Raw genomic sequence first — 17,307 nt, forward strand, 5'->3', positions numbered from 1 at the left:
CCGTTCCTCTTGAAGGATTCCGAGCGACAGGGGTCCCAGACCCCGGGAGTGGGCGGTGATTGGATGCCGGGAACGATTCCCAGTGGTGACGATCCGACGTAGAGTTTACGAGTGCCCATGGGAGATTCTCATGGCCACCACGGGGGGGAGAGAAGGGGGGGAGGGCGGTCATCGCGTCTGGTTGGGTTGGTGGTGGTTCTGGAATTTATCATCAGGTATCCGCATATACGTAGGAGTCGACGGGATCACATGAGGGGTCCTTGGTCCCCTCGATGCCCCGGTAGCGAGCATCTGTCGCATATCAGGTACGCTGGAGAAGATCATGCATCGTATCCCGTGCTTAGTCAGTTCCGGCTGACAAAGCACACGCACAGTCGCATGCGGATGACGAGAACAAGAGCCAGCTAGCGGATGGTTGCGTACAGTCGCCGAAGCCGAAACCCCTGGCCCATGGAGGGAGCGCCCAGACGATCGACTCGATAGCGCGTCGTGTCAAAGTCGCGTAAGAGGAGACGCTGGAACCGACCAGACTCGATCCGTGGATTCGACGAGTTGGTATCGACCGATCCGGACTCTCCAGTATCCTCTCTCTCTCTCTCCAGGATCCTCTCGCTCCCTTAGTATCCTCTCTCTCCCCTCTACCCGTATCCTTCCTCTCCCACCACTACCACTACCACCACCACCACCACCACCACTACTCCCGCGCCTCCCTTAGTCTCCCCCCCAATCTAACTTTATCCTCCCCATTCTTCCTTCTGCCTCCACCATCCATCTCCCCTTCCTCTTCTCTTCCTCTCTCTCTCTTTCTCTCTTCCCCTTCGCCTCCTGACTTCCCCTCCTCCTCCTTCTCCTCCATCTTCCTCCCCCCTCCCTCTCCACCACATCCACTATCACTATTTCGCCTCTTCCCAAACTCTCTCTCTCTCTCTCTCTCTCCCTTCTCTCTCCTCTTCTCTTCTCTCCTCGTCTTCTCTTTTTTTCTACTCCCTTTCCGTTTGCGATCCGTCGCTGCCTCCTCGGCCCCTCGGTCCGTCGTCGCATTGCATCCACCTTCGCATCGCCACTCCATCGCACCCATCGCACTCATCGCACTCATCGCACTCATCGCACTCATCGCACTCATCGCACTCATCGCACTCATCGTCTCCATCCCTCCCATCTCTCTCGATCGCATCGCAGTTCTCTTCCACTGGGTTTCTTCTCGCGACGGTTGTGTTCCTATCTGTCGTGTTATTCTCATCGCGGTCGCTTCCCCCTGAGGATTGACACCTGTCACCCGGTGCCGCCCGTGGCCTCGCGCGCTCCCCTTGCCGGCCAAACGCAACCTAATCTCGCCGTTGCTCCCATCACTGACGTCGCCCGCTCGATCCATCTTCGCTCCAGCCCCCTCCCGCCGTCCATCTGCGAGGCATGAGTGGCAGTTCGAATCAGTCGACCCGCACCAGCCCCGGCTCCTACAGCACCACCACCCAGCGAACGCCTTCCGTCTCCTCGGGCGCGTCGCCTCCCCATCCCTCCCTGCCCTCCTCCCAGGCGCCGTCCACGGCCCAGAATGCGATGTCCACCGACGTGTATACCCCGTCCGTCTCCCAGGCCCCCGCGTCGCTAGCGCCCGCCTTCTCCTACCCCTTTTCCTCCATCGCGGGCCCCTCCGCCTTCGATCCCGCCACCATGCGCCTGGGCGATTCCGACCGCTCCGCCCAGAGCCTCAACGGCCTCGTCCGCGCCGCCTCCACCACCGGAGGCGCCATCCTCATGCGCAACCTGCCCAGTAACACCAGTCGCGAAGCCTTGCGCAGCATGCTCCTCTTCGCCAAGGACCTCATCGATGTCGATTTCGACTCGGCCGGCCTGCCCGACGAACACGGCTACCTCAGCGCCATCGCGCGCTTTGCCTCCGTCGCCGCCGCCGAGGAGGCGCGCGCGTTGCTCCACGGCAAACCCAACTCCACCAACGACGCGACCATGGTCGTGGAGATGTCCAACGGCCCCAGCGGTCCCTCCCCGCTGGGAGGGCCCCGCCGCAACACCATCGATCACGCCGCCACCCGCGGTCTCCTGGCCGGTCTCCCCGCCAATGGGCCCCTCTCGCGCCAGTCCTCCCGCTTCAACGGGACCTTCCAGAGTCTCACCGCCACCACCACCACCACCAACCCCTCGGTCGGCACCGCCGCGAGCGATGCCCTTCCACCCACCTCCGAGCCCGGGTCCCGCCTGCACAGCATCTTCTCCCCGCAGTCCCCCATCGGGAATGGCGTCCACGATCTCCCGCGCGTCAGTGGCAAGTCGATGATCGATCAGGATGTGGACGAAGAGACGGGCGAGCTGTTGAAAGACCCCGTCGGGTACGCCGAGAACGGTCACGCCGGCGCCGCCATGTCGGCCGCGGCGTCGACGTCGGCCTCGGCGCGTCGGGCCACCAACCCCCCGTTTCCCACCAGCCAGTTTGCCGGTCTCAGTCTCTCCACCAACATCGCGTCGCCCCCGCCGCCGAACTACACGCCCGGCGGGTCCGCGCAGAATCTGCCCATGGGCCTGCCCACCCCCTCGTCCGCCTACCCCCAACAGTCCATCAACAACATCGGCGCCCCCAATCCCCTGGTCGCCTACGGGAACCCGCATACGCCGCGGCACAGCTACCCCGCCGCCAATCCGAACGACATGAACCCCCCGTGCAACACCCTGTACGTGGGCAATCTGCCCCCGGATGCGTCGGAGGAGGAACTCAAGGCCCTCTTCATCAAACAGCGGGGCTACAAGCGACTCTGCTTCCGCAACAAACAGAATGGGCCAATGTGCTTTGTCGAATTTGAGGATGTGGGCACCGCGGGGAAGACGCTGACCGAGCTGTATGGCTACCGGCTCTCGAATAGCGCCAAGACCGGCATCCGCCTGAGTTTCTCCAAGAATCCCCTGGGCGTTCGGTCCTCGCAGCCGAGCGCGTCCAACGCGGCCATGGCGTCGCAAAACGCCGTGGCCGGCGGCAGCAGCCTGGGTGCCATGCACAACCACATGTACTCCAACGTGAACGGGCCCCCGCCGGGGTTGATGGCTCCGCCGGGGTTGGGCCCGCGCATGCACCATCCCCACGCCCAAGTCCCCGCGAATGGCTCGTACAACCCCAACGCCGGCCTGGGGATTCGGGGTCCCATGAACTCGGCCATGTCGCCCATCCCTCCCCTCGGCGGAGGCGCTGGGGCGAACGACGTGCCCCTGAACCTGGGAGGGGGCGCTAGCGGCGAGTCCGCTGTGAACATCGGAGCCTACAACAATCGTTACTATCCCGACTACATGATGGGTCGGTAGAGCCACACGATCTTTGTGGTGATAATGTCCGAGACGTTTCATGATCACACTAGGATTACCGGCGCATGGGGTTTTGTTTTTATGAGCTAGATCAGCATTTGGAGGCTCCCCTTCCTCCTGGGAGTAAGGATTATGGGACTCTGGCTACAGCTTGATTTTCTGTTGTTTTCCCTTCCACGTCTCCTCTTTTCCCCCCTTAATTTGCTGAATGCCCGGATTGGTCTTCTTTTATTTGATCTGCGCTTGCTTTTTTTTTTTTTTTTGTTTCTTTCCAATGCACCACGAGCATGGGATCCTGGGCGCCGTTATACACATCTGTTGCTTGGTTTTGGGGAGGTTGCATCTCATCGCGTGCGTGTCCCTGGCTTACATGGTTTTTTTTTTCTTTTTTTCCCCGGTTTGATGTGTTCTTTTGCTCTGCTATTTCATTCCATCATACCCTGTCGTTGTATCGTGCTGTGTTCAGTAATAGTGAGCTTGGTTTCTGAAATGCCTGTCTTTCCATGCGCCCCAGGGTGCCTGTCCGGTTGCAAGATTGTCTGTGCATTTACACAAGGATGGGATATTACTATCGTCTTCTGTGGGATTCTCTGGAAGGCCGTGTCTGTTGCTTTGGTTCGTTTGTCCCGGATGGGAAACTGATGGAAAGAGGAGGCAGTGTCGCGGACGTGCCCTCGTTGCAACCCCCTGAGGCGTTTTCAACGGTTATACATTGAGATGAATTTCTGGGTCTGCTCTAGGACCTCTCCTCCCCTGGCTCCTGTTGCTGTAGCGCATTGTTTGCATTGTCGCATGCGGTGGTTTCCTTTGCAGATGGGAGTTCTCGGCTGCTTTTGCTTTGCTTCTAATTGTCATATTTTTATTGTACACGCATCAGCGTAGGTTAGCAAGAATTCAACGGTTGAAGACAATGCCTCGTATCTTGGACGTATCAGTGCGTGCTCCATGCACAGTATGTCTGCAAAGTGTATAAACGTCTGCCGTGGTTAGCGGAGTCTCACGTGAGCCCACGTGACTACCCGCGCAAAAGTTTCTTCCTGTTGACAATTCGACTTCATCCGTCAGTCAACTCTCCCTCTTCCTCCGTTCCCCTCAATTGCTCGCTACCATCCCAATTCCCTCCTGTGGTTGAGCTGTCTGCAGAGAGGACCTTCATCATGCCTCCCCGAATACAGAATCAGCTCGTTTCCAACTCCCTCCTCCCCTACCTCTCCTCCACCTCGGCCACCCTTTGCTCCTCCACCAAAGTCCCCTCCCCTTCCTCCACATCATGCTCCTCTTCCCGTCGGTCGAGCCGGCCATTCTCGTCGACATCATCTACCCAGACGAAGCTACGGGCCGACATGTTCTCCTGGTTGAATGGCGAGGGCGCCGCCCTGAAGACCCACCTCCCCGGGCAGACCAACTACCTGACGCAGCTGCGCTACCGACGTGCTGGTGAAGATGAGGCGCCCGAGCGGACGGGGCGGTCACGGCCGTTCCCCCTGAACCCCAATTTCGTCAGCGAGCCGATCCTCAGCGAGGAGCTCCGGAACGAGATCTACGAGCGGGTGGTGCGGAAGAAGAAGAGCGTCCGGGCCGTCAGCGTCGAGCTGGGGGTCGACATGCGCCGTGTTGGTGCTGTCGTCCGGCTGGTGGAGCTGGAGAGACGGATGAAACAGCAGGTAAACCTTCCCCGTGATCTTTTTTTTTTTTGCCCTTTCCCCTCCCACCCCCTGTGTTTGCGTGATGAGACATATACAAAACGATTAGTCTTTATAACCTCCGGGAATGCTTACAACCGCCTTTTCTCACTGATGTGACACTATCAATACCCTATCCTCTGTTTTGGCAGCGAGCAACATGACCCATGCTAACGTGGCCACACAGAACAAGGAGCTGGCGCTCCCCTACGCCCGCGCCGTCCACGAAATGGTCCCCACCACCCCGTTATACGACGACCCGCGCGACCAGCGCTCCAACCCCCACGAGTCCATCAACGACCTCCCCGTGCACCGCCTGACCGACCCGCAGATCTTCTACCCGGTCTCGGAGTCGCGGCAGTTCACCCGCACCGACGCCGGTCGCGTGTTCTCGGCCGCGCCGGCGCAGGAGCACGCCCAGGTCGCCCGCGACGCCGCCGACCCGGACGCGGCGGTCACCCGCGTCACGCAGCAGCCCGGCGCGGCCATCGAGACCGTCGGCAAGGGCGCCGACGAGCAGCGCGTGCTGCAGCCGGCCGACGTGCGCATCCCGCACCCGCATCTCATCGCGCACGAGCGCCACCGGCTCGCGCACCCGTTCGAGGGCCGCGAGACGCAGAAGCTGTACGAGCGCCGGCTGCGCGGCGAGGAGGAGGCGGAGCGCGCCCGGAAGCAGGCGGCCAAGGACCGCGCCGAGCAGCGGCTGCAGAAGGTGCGGCCGGCGGAGTCGCGGTTCGAGTTCCGCTTCAAGGACGTCGAGGTGAGTCGCGAGACGGTCGGGGCGGATGGCCGCGGGGCCCAGGCGCCCGGCCAGCGCTATGGGGTGCCCAGCTACGAGCGCAAGAAGGGCCAGGTGAAGATCCCGACCCGCGTGGAGGTGTAGGTGTTGTATTCTTTGTATGAATGAGTGGACTTGTATTATAGATTCCGAACTTAGCAATCATACCAACCTTGTCTTGCATTATACACTACGTCCACGACCTCCACGAGCATGATACTTACACTCGGGATGGTATGAGTCTCCTCAACAGCTGCGAGCTGCGGATTACAACTTCGGCGTGAAGCGTCTGGTAACGACAGCCAAACGGCCCGCCGCCTCGCTCATCATCTCGTCCACGATCTCCGCCGCCGTCTGCACGGTCTTGATCTCCGCCGCACACACCCCCATCAGATACGGATACGCATTGTCCAGGATCTCCGGATCGTCCGGATGGTTGTCCGCGTCGTGCTCGACAGGCAGGATGCCCCTTGCCGTCAGCGCCTTGATCTCCTCCTGGCGATTCTCCTCCCAGTCGAGGATATACTTGGTCTTGCGGACCCGGAGCGGGCGGCCCTATCATCATATCACATCCATTAGCCCTCCCTACCCCCCCAACACCACGAACGGAAGAAGACAACCTACCGAGAAGATGATCGTGCGCACGGTATCATCAATCCCGGCCGTGGTGACGGCCTCCTGGTGCGCGCGCGACGCGCCGGCTTCCCGCGCCACGACGAACCGCGTGCCCACCCACACCGCCGACGCCCCCAGCATCAGCGCCGCGGCCAGCGACTCCCCGCAGTAGACGCCGCCCGCGGCGACGAGCGGCACGGGCTGCCCCGTCAGCGGGCTCTTCGCGCCGCGCAGCAGGCGCGCCACGGCGGGGACCAGCACGGAGGTCGGCACATCGCCCGTGTGGCCGCCGCCCTCGCTGCCCTGCGCGCAGACAATGTCCACGCCGCGCGCCAGACACTTGGCCACGTGCCGCGGGTGCCCGATCATGTTCATGTAGAGCACGCCGCCCGCGTGCAGCCGGTCGACGACGCCCTGCGGCGGCACGCCCACCGCCGACACGAACACCTTCGTGCCGGTCTCGATGATCACGCTGATGAGCTCGTCTAGGTGGCCTTTTGTGTAGTCGTAGCTGTTGTTCCTGGTTAGTACCTCGTGCACACCGAGGGAAGCCAGTTGGTGGGGGGCGGGGCGGGGGGCGCACTTGGTCTTGCGCGCGGTGCCGCCAACCTGCGGGAGGAGCAGGTCCACGCCGAATGGCGCGGAGGGGTCATTCAGCTTGGATTTCAGCTCGGCGATGGCCTCGCGGAGCGCGGACGGCGTGTATCCAATGCCGCCGATCACGCCGATGCCGCCGGCGTTGGTCACCGCAGCGGCGAGGCTGGGGCCGGCGGCGGTGCCCATGCCGGCTAGCATGATCGGGTGTGTGATCCCGAGGAGGTCGGTGATGGGGGTTTGGATGGTTTCTGGGTATTTGTGTTAGTGTTAGGGTTAGTTCTGTGGGTGGATGGCGGGGGAGACGCACGGTTAGACGGCATTTTGGAGGGTGGATGGAGTATCCCGGGTGGATGCGTGGCTGGGGAGCATCGTGAGGGTTTATGGCATTGTTTATATGATGTTGGATGTGTATGTTGGTGAACATGCCCCTCCTTCATCCCTGCTGGATGCACGTCTAGCCGCGCTGCCTCGGATCCGTCGCGCTGGGATAACCGAGGCTTCGAGGTTGTTGGCAGGATGAGCGAAGTTGGTAGGCTTCGTGTGTTGGATGGAATGGTCTTCCCATCCTCTTGTGGAAGGAAGCAAAGGTGTATGATGGATATCTAGAACCATCGATGGTGTAGTAGTAGTCTTGTGCTTGTGTATACTCCACGATAGACCCAATGCACTGCCTAGAGTGATCCATTTGATAGATACGTGCGTACACCATGCAGGATATAGTTCGAGCTCACATTTTCACCGCAGGTGTCCCTGCAAGAGCCGTAGCCCATGGTGATGCCCGAGCAGAGTAATGCAGCGCTGTGGCATCGAGGACGCGTATAACCCGGTTGTTCCAGACCCCAAATACAACCCCAACTCCTTCATAACTCATAGTCATCATCGTAACAATCCACTCACCGCAGCAAGCGGACAACCGCCTCCGCTGCAATACGGCCAACGTCCCATGTCTTCCTCATATCCGCCATACCGCTGATGCTGATCTTCCACCAGCCAAACGACAACCGCCTCTCGAGCTCCGGCTCCGTCACGACCTCCACGTCCAGCTCCCCCGCGGCCTTGGTGCTGTGCGCAATAACCCATCGCGGGAGATCGACCGGCGGCGGCGGCGGCGGCTCCCCATCTCCACTCTCAGTCTCCGACAGGGCCGGAGCGGATACCAGCTCCCGCACCTCCGACAGAGACCCAGCATCAACAGGGAAGAAATACCACCACTGGATCTTCCCGCACTCGGGGTGGCTGTTCCCGCGGTCGAACCCGTCGCCCGCCATGCAGTCGCAGGAGTACACCCGTACACACGGGACGGCAATCACACGCTCTGCGGCGGCATCACCGCCGCCGCCACCGCCCGCGACTTTCTCCGATGCGGGCACCTGCACGAACGCAATGCAGGCATCATACAGCTCCGCGTTGTCCAGGCTACACCCCTGCATCCACGCCGCGGTGCGGATCATCGGGTCGCCTGTGACCGCGACGATGGAGAGGGATGCATCCGGCCCGCGGAGCGCCCGCATGGGCAAGAACGGCGTGAGGGCGCCGTCCACGCCGTGCAGGCGCGTGCGCAGCTCCGCGAACGACATGCAGTCGCGCAGGTAGGCGAAGTACCCGCGCGGGTGGGTCGAGGCCTGGTGCGCCGCCAGCTCGTCCAGCAGGAGGAGCACCTGCGTCTTGTCGTCGGGGGAGGCGGTTTCCCACGTGCGGCTGGCCATCAGGCCCTGCTGGACGGCCGTGCCGCCCGGGGCGAAGTAGTAGACCACGCTGCGCAGGACGAGCCAGAAGATCTGGAAGGCGATCCACACGTACAGGGCGGCGGTGGGCTCGCCATCCAGGGATGTGAAGGTGCCCAGGAGGCCGGCGAGGTTGACGCCGACGCCGGCGGCGGCGAGCACGGTGCGCCAGAGGACGTGGCGACGCACGTTGGCCGGGATGCCGAGGACGATCTTGCCCTGTTCACCGGCGCGGAGGGCCGACGGGAGCGGGGTGCCGGCGACGAGGTGTCGCGTGCGTTTGGTCGCGTCGTCGCGGCCGAGCCCGGTCGTCTGCAGGAGCACGGCGGCGGCGAAGGCGTGGGCCCAGCCGACCATGGTCCATACCCAGATGCGACGGCTGCCGACGGCGCGCAGGACGACGACCTCGACCAGCTTGGCGAGCGAGAGCGACAGACACAGCCAGTCGCGCCAGGCCGCTGGAATGCCGCCGAGGTCCAGGATGAAGCGGTGGATGACGATGGGGGCGCCTTTCTCGCCGCTGGGGACGGTGTCGAGGGCGAGTCGGGCGTTCCTGTCCAGCGTATAGAGGCAATGGGAGCGGTAGTGGGGACGCCTGGCACTTATGTCGGCAGCCCTGATGCGTGCCATTTCGTCTTGCGTCTTCTTCATCGGTGGGCGGTTCGAGTCACGCGCCCAGCGGTCGAGTACCCACTGGCCGACCCAGCGCCGCTGGGGAAGCACTTCGATCGCGCAGGCATCACCGAGATCCATCCGGCTGCGCGCCTGTTTGAACCGGTTCACGGGGAGAACCACGCCGATGGCATCGTCGACAAACTGGTTGCGTAGGCCCATCGACTCGCGGAGGAAGTCTGGTGCGGACGCCGCCAAACAGGCCTTGACGACGTGGATGACGCCGAAGCAGCTCATGGGCGCCCAGACGATGCCGCACGCCGCCTTGAGTCCATGGATGAGGGCCTCGGCGATAGGCGCCCCGATGATGGTCGATACGGCGGAGATCTCAACCAGGCTACCGCCGAGCTTCTTGACCTCGGCCATCGGAAGGAGGTTGGTTGCGGCGTGGAAAGCGGAATCGATGTATGCCCTGAGAGGAAGGTCGAGCCGCACATACTCGCCGAGGAGGGAGATGTAGTACTGGAAAAGGACATGAGGCCCGCTCATGACTACTCTCGTCCTTTTAGGGTCTTTTGGTCTCGTCAAGAGTTTGAGCTTCCCGGGTGCCTCGTGTGAGGAAGGGCAAGAGAGAACGATAAGCCAGGTCTGCCGTGGAGGGGGAATAAGCCCATACTGCCAATCACGACTGCTCGCTAGGAACTGTCTGAAGGCCGGTGACAGCCACCAGGAGGCTTGCAGGATCACGATGTCAGCCGTGCCGCTGCTGTCCAGTCACAGCGTGGCAGAACCGAGACCGAGGGTCTCACACTGCGGTAAGGTCAGCGTCGGGAGAAGACGGCCTGAAATTTAACTACAAGAAGCTTCAGATTAATCTGCAGGTGGCAAATCAATTCTTCGTAATATCGCGTATATGACATGGCTCAAAATAAGCTAAATAGAACGGGTCAAGGACTATGCTGGGTATCCATGGATAGGGCAAACGCATGCAACAATCGTAGCACAAGAACGTACACAGACAAACGGTACATCAACCAGCATTCTGCTCCCCGATGGGGACAGTCGTGTGGTTGGAGGGAGTATCCGGACCGTCTATACTCGTACTGCCGGAAGAGTCCTCGCGGGAGATCTCGTTGCGGCCCAGACGCGAGTGGCTGTTGGATTTCCGCGCCTCCAAGCGTCGGGAAGGCGACTCGATTGCTGATGGGGACTTTTTCAACGACCCCTCGTGGCCCACCTGCAGTGGACTGGTATGGCCCTCGGAAATCGGAGACGACTGGTTCGAGTCGGCGAATCCTCGCCATTTCCGCCAGCCTTCAAAGTCGATCAAGGCCTGCATGCAGCCCCATTCCGTGACTTTCTGCTCGAGCCACTCGAATCGCACGGGCTGAAGACATTGGTTAGCACGAGCCCAAGCACAGCCACAAAACACATATACCCACCTTTGTCAGGAAATCATTGCAACCGGCGGCCAAAGCCTCGTGACGGTCACTCTGGAGACTGCTCGCGGTCAAAGCCACGATGATGACCGGACTCTTGAACAACGACAGGTCATGCAAAACGTCTTCCTCCTTCAACGCCTCGGGCATGGGTTCCGGCGGAGAGGTCGCTGTGGCGCTGGATCGGCCGGACGCGGTCTTGGGGAATACACCGATGCCATTGAGGCGCTCCAGACGCCGGATCTCCTTCGTCGCATCCAAACCGTTCATTACGGGCAGTTGGATATCCATCAGGACCAGATGGAACCCGCCCTGACGCCATTTCTTCACCGCTTCCTCTCCGTTGGCGGCACATTTCCACCGCACGCTGAGTCGCTTCATGAAGGCTTCCAGGAGCCGCTGGTTGATGACGTTATCTTCGACAATGAGGACGTTGATCGGAGGCACCGTGCCCTCGATGAGGCCCCCGAAGGCGGCGCTGAGCGACTGGCCGCTGGTCTTCTTCGGCTTGGACTGGCGAGGGCGCGGCGAAGCCACCCGTGTAGGCGGCGTCATGGTCTTGGTCTGGGGCGATTCCGGCGGCGGAGCGGGGGGTGTTGGCACGGAGGGCGCTGGCGGTGGCGGCATGGACGCGGGGGATACGCCATGGTCTAAGGACGTCAGCACGGGGGGACCATGGGGCAAGAACACAGAAAAGCGAGAAGACTCACCCTTCGGGTTGGGGGCTTGACCGAGCATCGTTGGGGAGTTGGTCGTATGTCGGGTCAGGGGAGGACGACGCGACGGGCGATTGGCCCGACTGCCGGGGGAGGGTAACGGGGGAACCATACCAGTGGTGAGGACCGAGATTGACGGCGCGGGATGACCGCTCACGCTGCCGGAGGAGTTGGACGGATGGGTTGGCGGGGTAGGGACATTGGGGTTGACGGGCATGATGGGAAAGTACTCGCCGTGCTCGCCGGGCTCGGACTGATTGTAGTAGACGCTGTGACGGGGGGACGGCTTGGGGGTTCGACGCGAGGGGATGTCGATGACCAGCGCTTCCTCGATCATCTGACCACCGGGGTAGTATGAGTCCACCACGGCGAGTAACGACTCTTCGGGGCTCAGCATTCGATCGGGATGGGTTTGCCGATTGGAGCCTTCGCGGGGCGTGATCCGGATGGTGATATCGGGGGCGTCGAAGGTTCTCCCCAGGGAATTGGCGTATTTGAGGATGACCTGGTCGCGGAGTTCGTCGACGAGGGCATCATCGGCGGTGGGGACCAAGGTGGCCGAGCCCCCTGGGCGTCTCACCCAGATCTTGCGGGAGGCCATGGTCGGTACAAGGGAGGGCAGCCGGTCGGACGCGGTACCCTGGTCGAAGAGGGAGCTGATCCACTGCTGATTCGGCGCGAACAAGGATTGACGACGGGCTCCTAGACTAGGACGCTTCGGAAACGAGACGGGCGACGGAAGGACGGAGCGATTGGGCGGCGGCTGAGAGGAACTCTCGGCGACGGCATTCAGAGAGGCAACTGACTGCTGCTTCGGAGGAAGCGAGCGATCCCGAGCCTGGTTGTAGACGAGTTGCAAGGCAAGGCTATCGGGGGTGGGAGGCGTGGGCGGAGAGGCAGGAGGAAGCTCCAAATCCGGAGAGAAATTGGGACGATCGGAGGGATTCTTGGAATGATTCACTGGTGGAGCCCTCCTGGACGGGGAGAGATCCCGGAGCGAAGGTCGAGGGGAGGTTCGGGGGGAGGGAGAGGAGGAAGAGAGAGAAGACTGAGGCGGAGAGGTGGAGGAGATGAAGTTCTGGTGGAGAGTGGATTCTCCGGGACCCGATCGCCGCAACAGTTTGGTCTTGAGTTTATTCCAGGTCATGGTGGTTACTCAGGGGAAGCGAACGGGAGACCAGGAGGATCGGTCCGGAGACCGAAGGAGAGGAATGAGACTGAGGACATGATCTGTAGAGGGAAAATGGAGGAGGAGGAGGAAGAGAAGAGGAGGAGGTGCAGTAGCTCAACTTGCTGCAGCCGCGAATCCCGTGATATCTACATCGGTCACGTTTTTATACTACTACCCCTTCGGCCGTCGCCTTTTCCTCCAGCACCTCATCCACACTGCGTCCTCTGGTCTTCGCCTCCTGTCGGATGTGTCGGTATCGGATGCGCCAGACGATGTGGCTCACGTAAATCCCGGCTTCCAGCACCACCCTGGCGTCGTTCCTGTCAGTGTTACCCCGGCAGACAAACAAACAGACAGACACCTACACAATGATATACATGATGCCCCCGAGGATATCAAAACTCCCTTCCGCAGCTGTATCCATTAGCGGTAATAGCATCAAAGGAGATCAACAGGGACAAACCTAAGGAAAACAGCGAGAACAGCCCCCCGAACGTATCAATCGACAGAAACACCCAGTCTACACCTATCAGCACATCTCAACTGCTAAAGAGAGGATCCAAACCCACTGATTCCAATCACACGGCCGTCTCGCTTCCACAGCTCAAAGTAGGGAGGAATCAGCCCGGACGCCAGCAGCACGGCGGCCACCGCTCCGACCAGCAGGTCTGGCCAGGTGATTCCCTTGCTATATGGGATCTTCAACCGTCAGCCATCGCTCCAACATTGCCGTAGATGGGAACCAATGCACCCGCAAAGTCAGGATCAACATGGCTTCGATCCCTCCAAACAAGGCGCACAGTCCAACCACAGAACAACCCGCCTTCAGTCGGGAGAAGTCACTGTCCGAGTCAGCAGTATTCCGGGAGCAGTCCGGCCTCGCTCACTGGTTATAGTATAGAATCTGGCCCCAACTGATCAGAGAAAACACCCCGAAGATCTGTGGCTGCACCTGCAGCGGCATATTCACATTCTACCCGATACACATCAGTCTCGTCCACCGATATATAAAGGTATCCACCTGGATCACACCCACCTGCAGAATCAAATACGCCCCCATGGGGACCGCACCTACTCCAATCAGCAGGACCGTTTACAACCAGAAACAGACACGTACAAGCAGCCCACAACAGCATCATCAGCTGGGGGAACCCATCTGTCTTCTTGCGACGCCAGTTATACCAAATCTGCGGGATGAGCTGGATGCACCAGAGCACTGTGCCAATCGTGCCCAGCACGTTGGCTGCCACCATGTTTCCTCCGGCCATATTGTGGGATTCAGTGCAACCCGAGCGTCTCTGTCGTTAAATGAGAGAACGGGGAAAGAGGACAAAAGCCCAGTCTACTGGGAGAAAAAAATCACCTACGAAAGGAGAAAAACTGGGGTTGATATCAAAGAGGAAAAACAGTCCAGCGCTAGGATCAAACCCGACGCACGATCACAGATGCTATGCTGCCCGAGACGGACCTCTTCAGCATGCTAGGACCCGGGGAACTCTGGGAAGGGTGTCGCGAGAATGGGAAAGAAATCCATCGATTCACTGTGGGAAGAAGCCCTGCACGGCTTCTACCCACCGATCAACAACGACGATCGAAGCCCATGGGATATCCCACTGCCATATGTCAGGCAGATGCAGCCCCAAAGCACGATGGTTGGAACCAGTCGTGCACAGTCACCCTGGCGGTGGAACGCGGCTCTATCATTGGAGAACCGGCGATGGAGATAGGCTGGACTAAGACCAGATGGGTAAACCAGATGAGAAACTAAGCAGGTCATCTTGGCGGCATGGATGGAGGGGAGAATGATAGACTGACCCGGACCTGATTAATCTAGGAATGAAAGGTAAGCTTTCTTGGGCCAGAATAAGATCCTACGTAGTTTGTTGTGTATCTACACCGCACGGATGCACAGAAAAATCCCCGGGACGTTGACGCACGTGGCACGGTGGGACAGCGCAGGTGTCGTCTCCGTCTGTCTGTACGCATTTGCACTTTTGTGAGAGATTTCTAAAAAACCATGTCTAAAAAACCGTCTTTTTGACAATCATTGATAAAGAATAAATACTCGCGGCTGCATTGAAATACATCCGAACACTGCCAATTGATCATCTGGATATAAAACCAACTCAAACCGTAATAAACATACACAATTCAAAGGAATGCCGATGCCGGGTGGGAACCCCGGTACAAACCAAACGCAAAGGAGCAACAAAATCCATGAAGACGTAACGTGACTGCAGACCAGAATCGCGCCGAGTGATACTACTCGAAGGGTATCAAAAGTTTTGGGCTCGCAATCAAACAATCGCGAGGAAGCAGGACAGACCGGGAAAAAGAGAAAAGGTTGCACGGGAGGCTTGCTCCAACCACTTTACAGCAATATCAGGTAGTTGGAGGGAGCAATGCCCGTCTCTCCGCTCGATTTCCGGGCCTGCCACCATCGGCCACTAACGTCGGACACCTCTAGGATCTCATGCTTGGCGAAGCTAATCTCGTTGGCGTCCTCCGGGTTGGCATCGTACGAGTAGATCGCCTTGGCGCGGTAGGGGTATTCGGTGGGCTGGGGGACCTCGCCGGCCACATCACTGCTGCCATTGACCGGCAGGTTGCTGGAGGAGGGATTTCCAAAGCGGGGAGCCGACGAGCTGCGGTTCTCCGAGCCCGGAGCGCCACCGGGGAAGCCAGACACGGGCGACGAGGTCTCGAAGCCGTTGAGTTGGGCGGAGGTGTACATTTGGGGGGCCTGGCTGGAAGTCGTCTCGGGGCGGTTCCCGAAACCACCCGACAGGTGCTTGCCATTTCCGTACGGGGGAGGGCTCTCCTTATGGAGGGCGAACGAATCGATGAAGCCACGGTGCGCGGCCTGAGGGGTGGAGCCGAAGTAGAAAATCCACACGATCTATGTCTGTTAGTGGGAAGGGATATTCGGTGGGGGCGAGGGCGACATACGATCACCATGGACAGGAGAATGAAACCAGCTCCGGCTGCCTGGGATGCGGAATCGTCGACGTAGACCAACGAGTTCACCGCCAACGTGGTAAACACCAGGCCAGCGGCCAGATAACCCACGATCTGCGAGGGATTAGCTTTGACCAAGTGGGCAGAGGGCGAAGCGAGAGCCATACCGCGACCCCGTAAATCGAACCGGTATCCGAGCCGAACACGACCGTTAGACCGATAATGCAGCAAAACATGTAGGCAACGGCCCACCAGGAGTAGGTGGGATAATTTGTCTTGACATCGGCGACGATCGAGGAGATGAAGGCGATGAGCCACGCGAGCTAGATTCCGGTCAGTCGGGTTGGGGAGGGACCAACGGGCACGAGAACCCACGATGGAGATGGACACGGTAGCGAGAGCGAAGGGGTCGCCGAGGATATTGCTGGGCTGAAATCTCGCCATTCTGCGCGACGGACGGGCGTAGGGATTCGGCTTCTGGAGCGAGGATGAGTGGGAGGAGGAAGCGACCATGAAGGTGGCGTGGGTGAAGCGAGAGCGGATGAGGAGTGGACAGGGAGATATCGACAGTCCCTATATCCAGATTGGGACAGTCCGCGGAATGCAATGACGACAGACTCGCTGAGGTCGGGCGGTCGACGGACTATGGGGGCGCGTTAGATGGAGCCGACACGAAGGAAGACGATCGAAGGGTGGATCTCCAGAACATGATGGACAAGATGAAGAATCTGGGGATGGAGTAGTTGGGGGGGGGGAAATTAAGAGGAACGAGACGATGCAGGGTGCGAGGACGCCCATTACCTGAATCAAGACGGAGGCTGGAGAAGGAAGGTTATGATGCGGCGTTGGAGCTTAAACGCAGGAGGCAATCTATTTCCGAGACACGAACGGGTTCGTGAGAACGAGGTTGGAGGGAAGAAAAGAACTCCTTGCAGGACGAGGCGAAAAGAACAGCACCAGGCTGGGGGGAGGAGACCAAGATGAAACGGTGGATGTGGGAGAAAGAGAGCCGACGTGAAACAGGGGAAGGAAGGGAAGAAAAGAAGAAAAAGGTAAACAAAAAAAAAAAAAAGAGAAGAAGAGAATTGGGGAAGAAGGAACGAGCGAATGGTCGATGGATGGAAGGAACCGATCGAACGGATGGAGAAGGAAGTGGTGGAAGAGGAGAAGGAAGAGGAGATGAGGCGGAAAAGGAGAATAACAAGCGAAGAGGACGAGAAGAAGAGGAGGAGGAAGAAGAGGAAGAAGAGGGGAAGTTCCAGACAAGGCACCGGCGGGTGCTGATTGGTGGGGGAGGCCGGAGTGGGTCGATCGAGATTCTATTTTTATGGATTTGATGATTCTATTCTCCATGAATTGAGAGATTGATCGGGATTGTTCATGGTTCCGGGATGGCAGAAACATTCATATTTTATTGATCGTCATATTACTATCGTCGGGGTGTTTCTATCAATTTGGATCCTACTCTTGACTGCGGACAGAGGGTATGGGGCATGCTGGATGTCTCTGAAACGATGTTAATTAAATTAATCTCCCGCTAATTACGCCCTGCACAACCATACATAATCCGCTCGCCTCCTCCACAAGCACAATCTCTGCCTTGGTCCGGGAGATGACACCGAGATCGCAGCCCCGAGGAACACGCAACGTCGCTCGTGATGGGTGGCTCGAGCTCATCGACGTGTCTGGCCCTGTCGATCGACCTCATT

At 59.6% G+C, this 17,307-nt stretch overlaps 10 protein-coding genes across 10 annotated transcripts; 3 read left to right on the forward strand and 7 right to left on the reverse strand.

Annotated features, from left to right (window-relative positions):
• Positions 1-663: 663 nt before the first annotated feature.
• Positions 664-1,143, reverse strand: BDV59DRAFT_187814 (uncharacterized protein; the record flags this gene model as incomplete). Its single annotated transcript, XM_073691291.1, has 1 exon — positions 664-1,143. A coding segment is annotated over one exon (449 nt), but the record flags the coding sequence as incomplete, so codon positions are not given.
• Positions 1,120-2,217, reverse strand: BDV59DRAFT_187815 (uncharacterized protein). Its single transcript, XM_073691292.1, has one exon. The coding sequence runs from the start codon at positions 1,510-1,512 to the stop codon at positions 1,273-1,275; it is 240 nt and encodes a 79-aa protein (XP_073543562.1). The 5' UTR covers positions 1,513-2,217; the 3' UTR covers positions 1,120-1,272.
• Positions 2,165-3,576, forward strand: BDV59DRAFT_187816 (uncharacterized protein). Its single transcript, XM_073691293.1, has one exon. It carries the CDS (start codon positions 2,290-2,292, stop codon positions 3,304-3,306), a length of 1,017 nt encoding a protein of 338 aa, XP_073543563.1. The 5' UTR covers positions 2,165-2,289; the 3' UTR covers positions 3,307-3,576.
• BDV59DRAFT_187817 (uncharacterized protein) lies at positions 3,558-4,215 on the forward strand. The gene has a single exon (XM_073691294.1). The coding sequence runs from the start codon at positions 3,709-3,711 to the stop codon at positions 3,946-3,948; it is 240 nt and encodes a 79-aa protein (XP_073543564.1). The 5' UTR covers positions 3,558-3,708; the 3' UTR covers positions 3,949-4,215.
• Positions 4,216-4,325: 110 nt separating this feature from the next.
• BDV59DRAFT_187818 (mitochondrial 37S ribosomal protein mS45) lies at positions 4,326-5,932 on the forward strand. Its single transcript, XM_073691295.1, has 2 exons — positions 4,326-4,970; positions 5,176-5,932. Exons 1-2 carry the CDS (start codon positions 4,464-4,466, stop codon positions 5,869-5,871), a joined length of 1,203 nt encoding a protein of 400 aa, XP_073543565.1. The 5' UTR covers positions 4,326-4,463; the 3' UTR covers positions 5,872-5,932.
• Positions 5,933-6,033: 101 nt separating this feature from the next.
• BDV59DRAFT_205790 (NAD(P)H-dependent flavin oxidoreductase) lies at positions 6,034-7,298 on the reverse strand (the record flags this gene model as incomplete). Its single annotated transcript, XM_073694705.1, has 4 exons — positions 6,034-6,321; positions 6,391-6,892; positions 6,965-7,226; positions 7,286-7,298. 4 exons carry the CDS (start codon positions 7,296-7,298, stop codon positions 6,034-6,036), a joined length of 1,065 nt encoding a protein of 354 aa, XP_073543566.1.
• A 573-nt stretch (positions 7,299-7,871) lies between these two features.
• BDV59DRAFT_196169 (uncharacterized protein) lies at positions 7,872-9,740 on the reverse strand (the record flags this gene model as incomplete). Its single annotated transcript, XM_073692676.1, has 1 exon — positions 7,872-9,740. One exon carries the CDS (start codon positions 9,738-9,740, stop codon positions 7,872-7,874), a length of 1,869 nt encoding a protein of 622 aa, XP_073543567.1.
• A 416-nt stretch (positions 9,741-10,156) lies between these two features.
• Positions 10,157-11,606, reverse strand: BDV59DRAFT_187824 (response regulator). Its single transcript, XM_073691296.1, has 2 exons — positions 10,757-11,606; positions 10,157-10,701 (listed from the first exon to the last, which is right to left on the reverse strand). The coding sequence occupies exons 1-2, from the start codon at positions 11,579-11,581 to the stop codon at positions 10,345-10,347; spliced, it is 1,182 nt and encodes a 393-aa protein (XP_073543568.1). The 5' UTR covers positions 11,582-11,606; the 3' UTR covers positions 10,157-10,344.
• Positions 11,607-12,803: 1,197 nt separating this feature from the next.
• BDV59DRAFT_196171 (PQ-loop repeat-containing protein) lies at positions 12,804-13,893 on the reverse strand (the record flags this gene model as incomplete). Its single annotated transcript, XM_073692677.1, has 8 exons — positions 12,804-12,948; positions 13,006-13,054; positions 13,104-13,160; positions 13,210-13,339; positions 13,392-13,482; positions 13,528-13,613; positions 13,677-13,711; positions 13,758-13,893. The coding sequence occupies 8 exons, from the start codon at positions 13,891-13,893 to the stop codon at positions 12,804-12,806; spliced, it is 729 nt and encodes a 242-aa protein (XP_073543569.1).
• Positions 13,894-14,880: 987 nt separating this feature from the next.
• Positions 14,881-16,289, reverse strand: sho1 (osmosensor SHO1). Its single transcript, XM_073687035.1, has 4 exons — positions 15,974-16,289; positions 15,766-15,921; positions 15,590-15,712; positions 14,881-15,539 (listed from the first exon to the last, which is right to left on the reverse strand). Exons 1-4 carry the CDS (start codon positions 16,109-16,111, stop codon positions 15,012-15,014), a joined length of 945 nt encoding a protein of 314 aa, XP_073543570.1. The 5' UTR covers positions 16,112-16,289; the 3' UTR covers positions 14,881-15,011.
• Positions 16,290-17,307: the final 1,018 nt, after the last annotated feature.

This window comes from Aspergillus ambiguus, assembly GCF_047715705.1.
Source record: "Aspergillus ambiguus strain CBS 117.58 unplaced genomic scaffold BDV59scaffold_50, whole genome shotgun sequence".
NCBI lineage: Eukaryota > Fungi > Ascomycota > Eurotiomycetes > Eurotiales > Aspergillaceae > Aspergillus > Aspergillus ambiguus.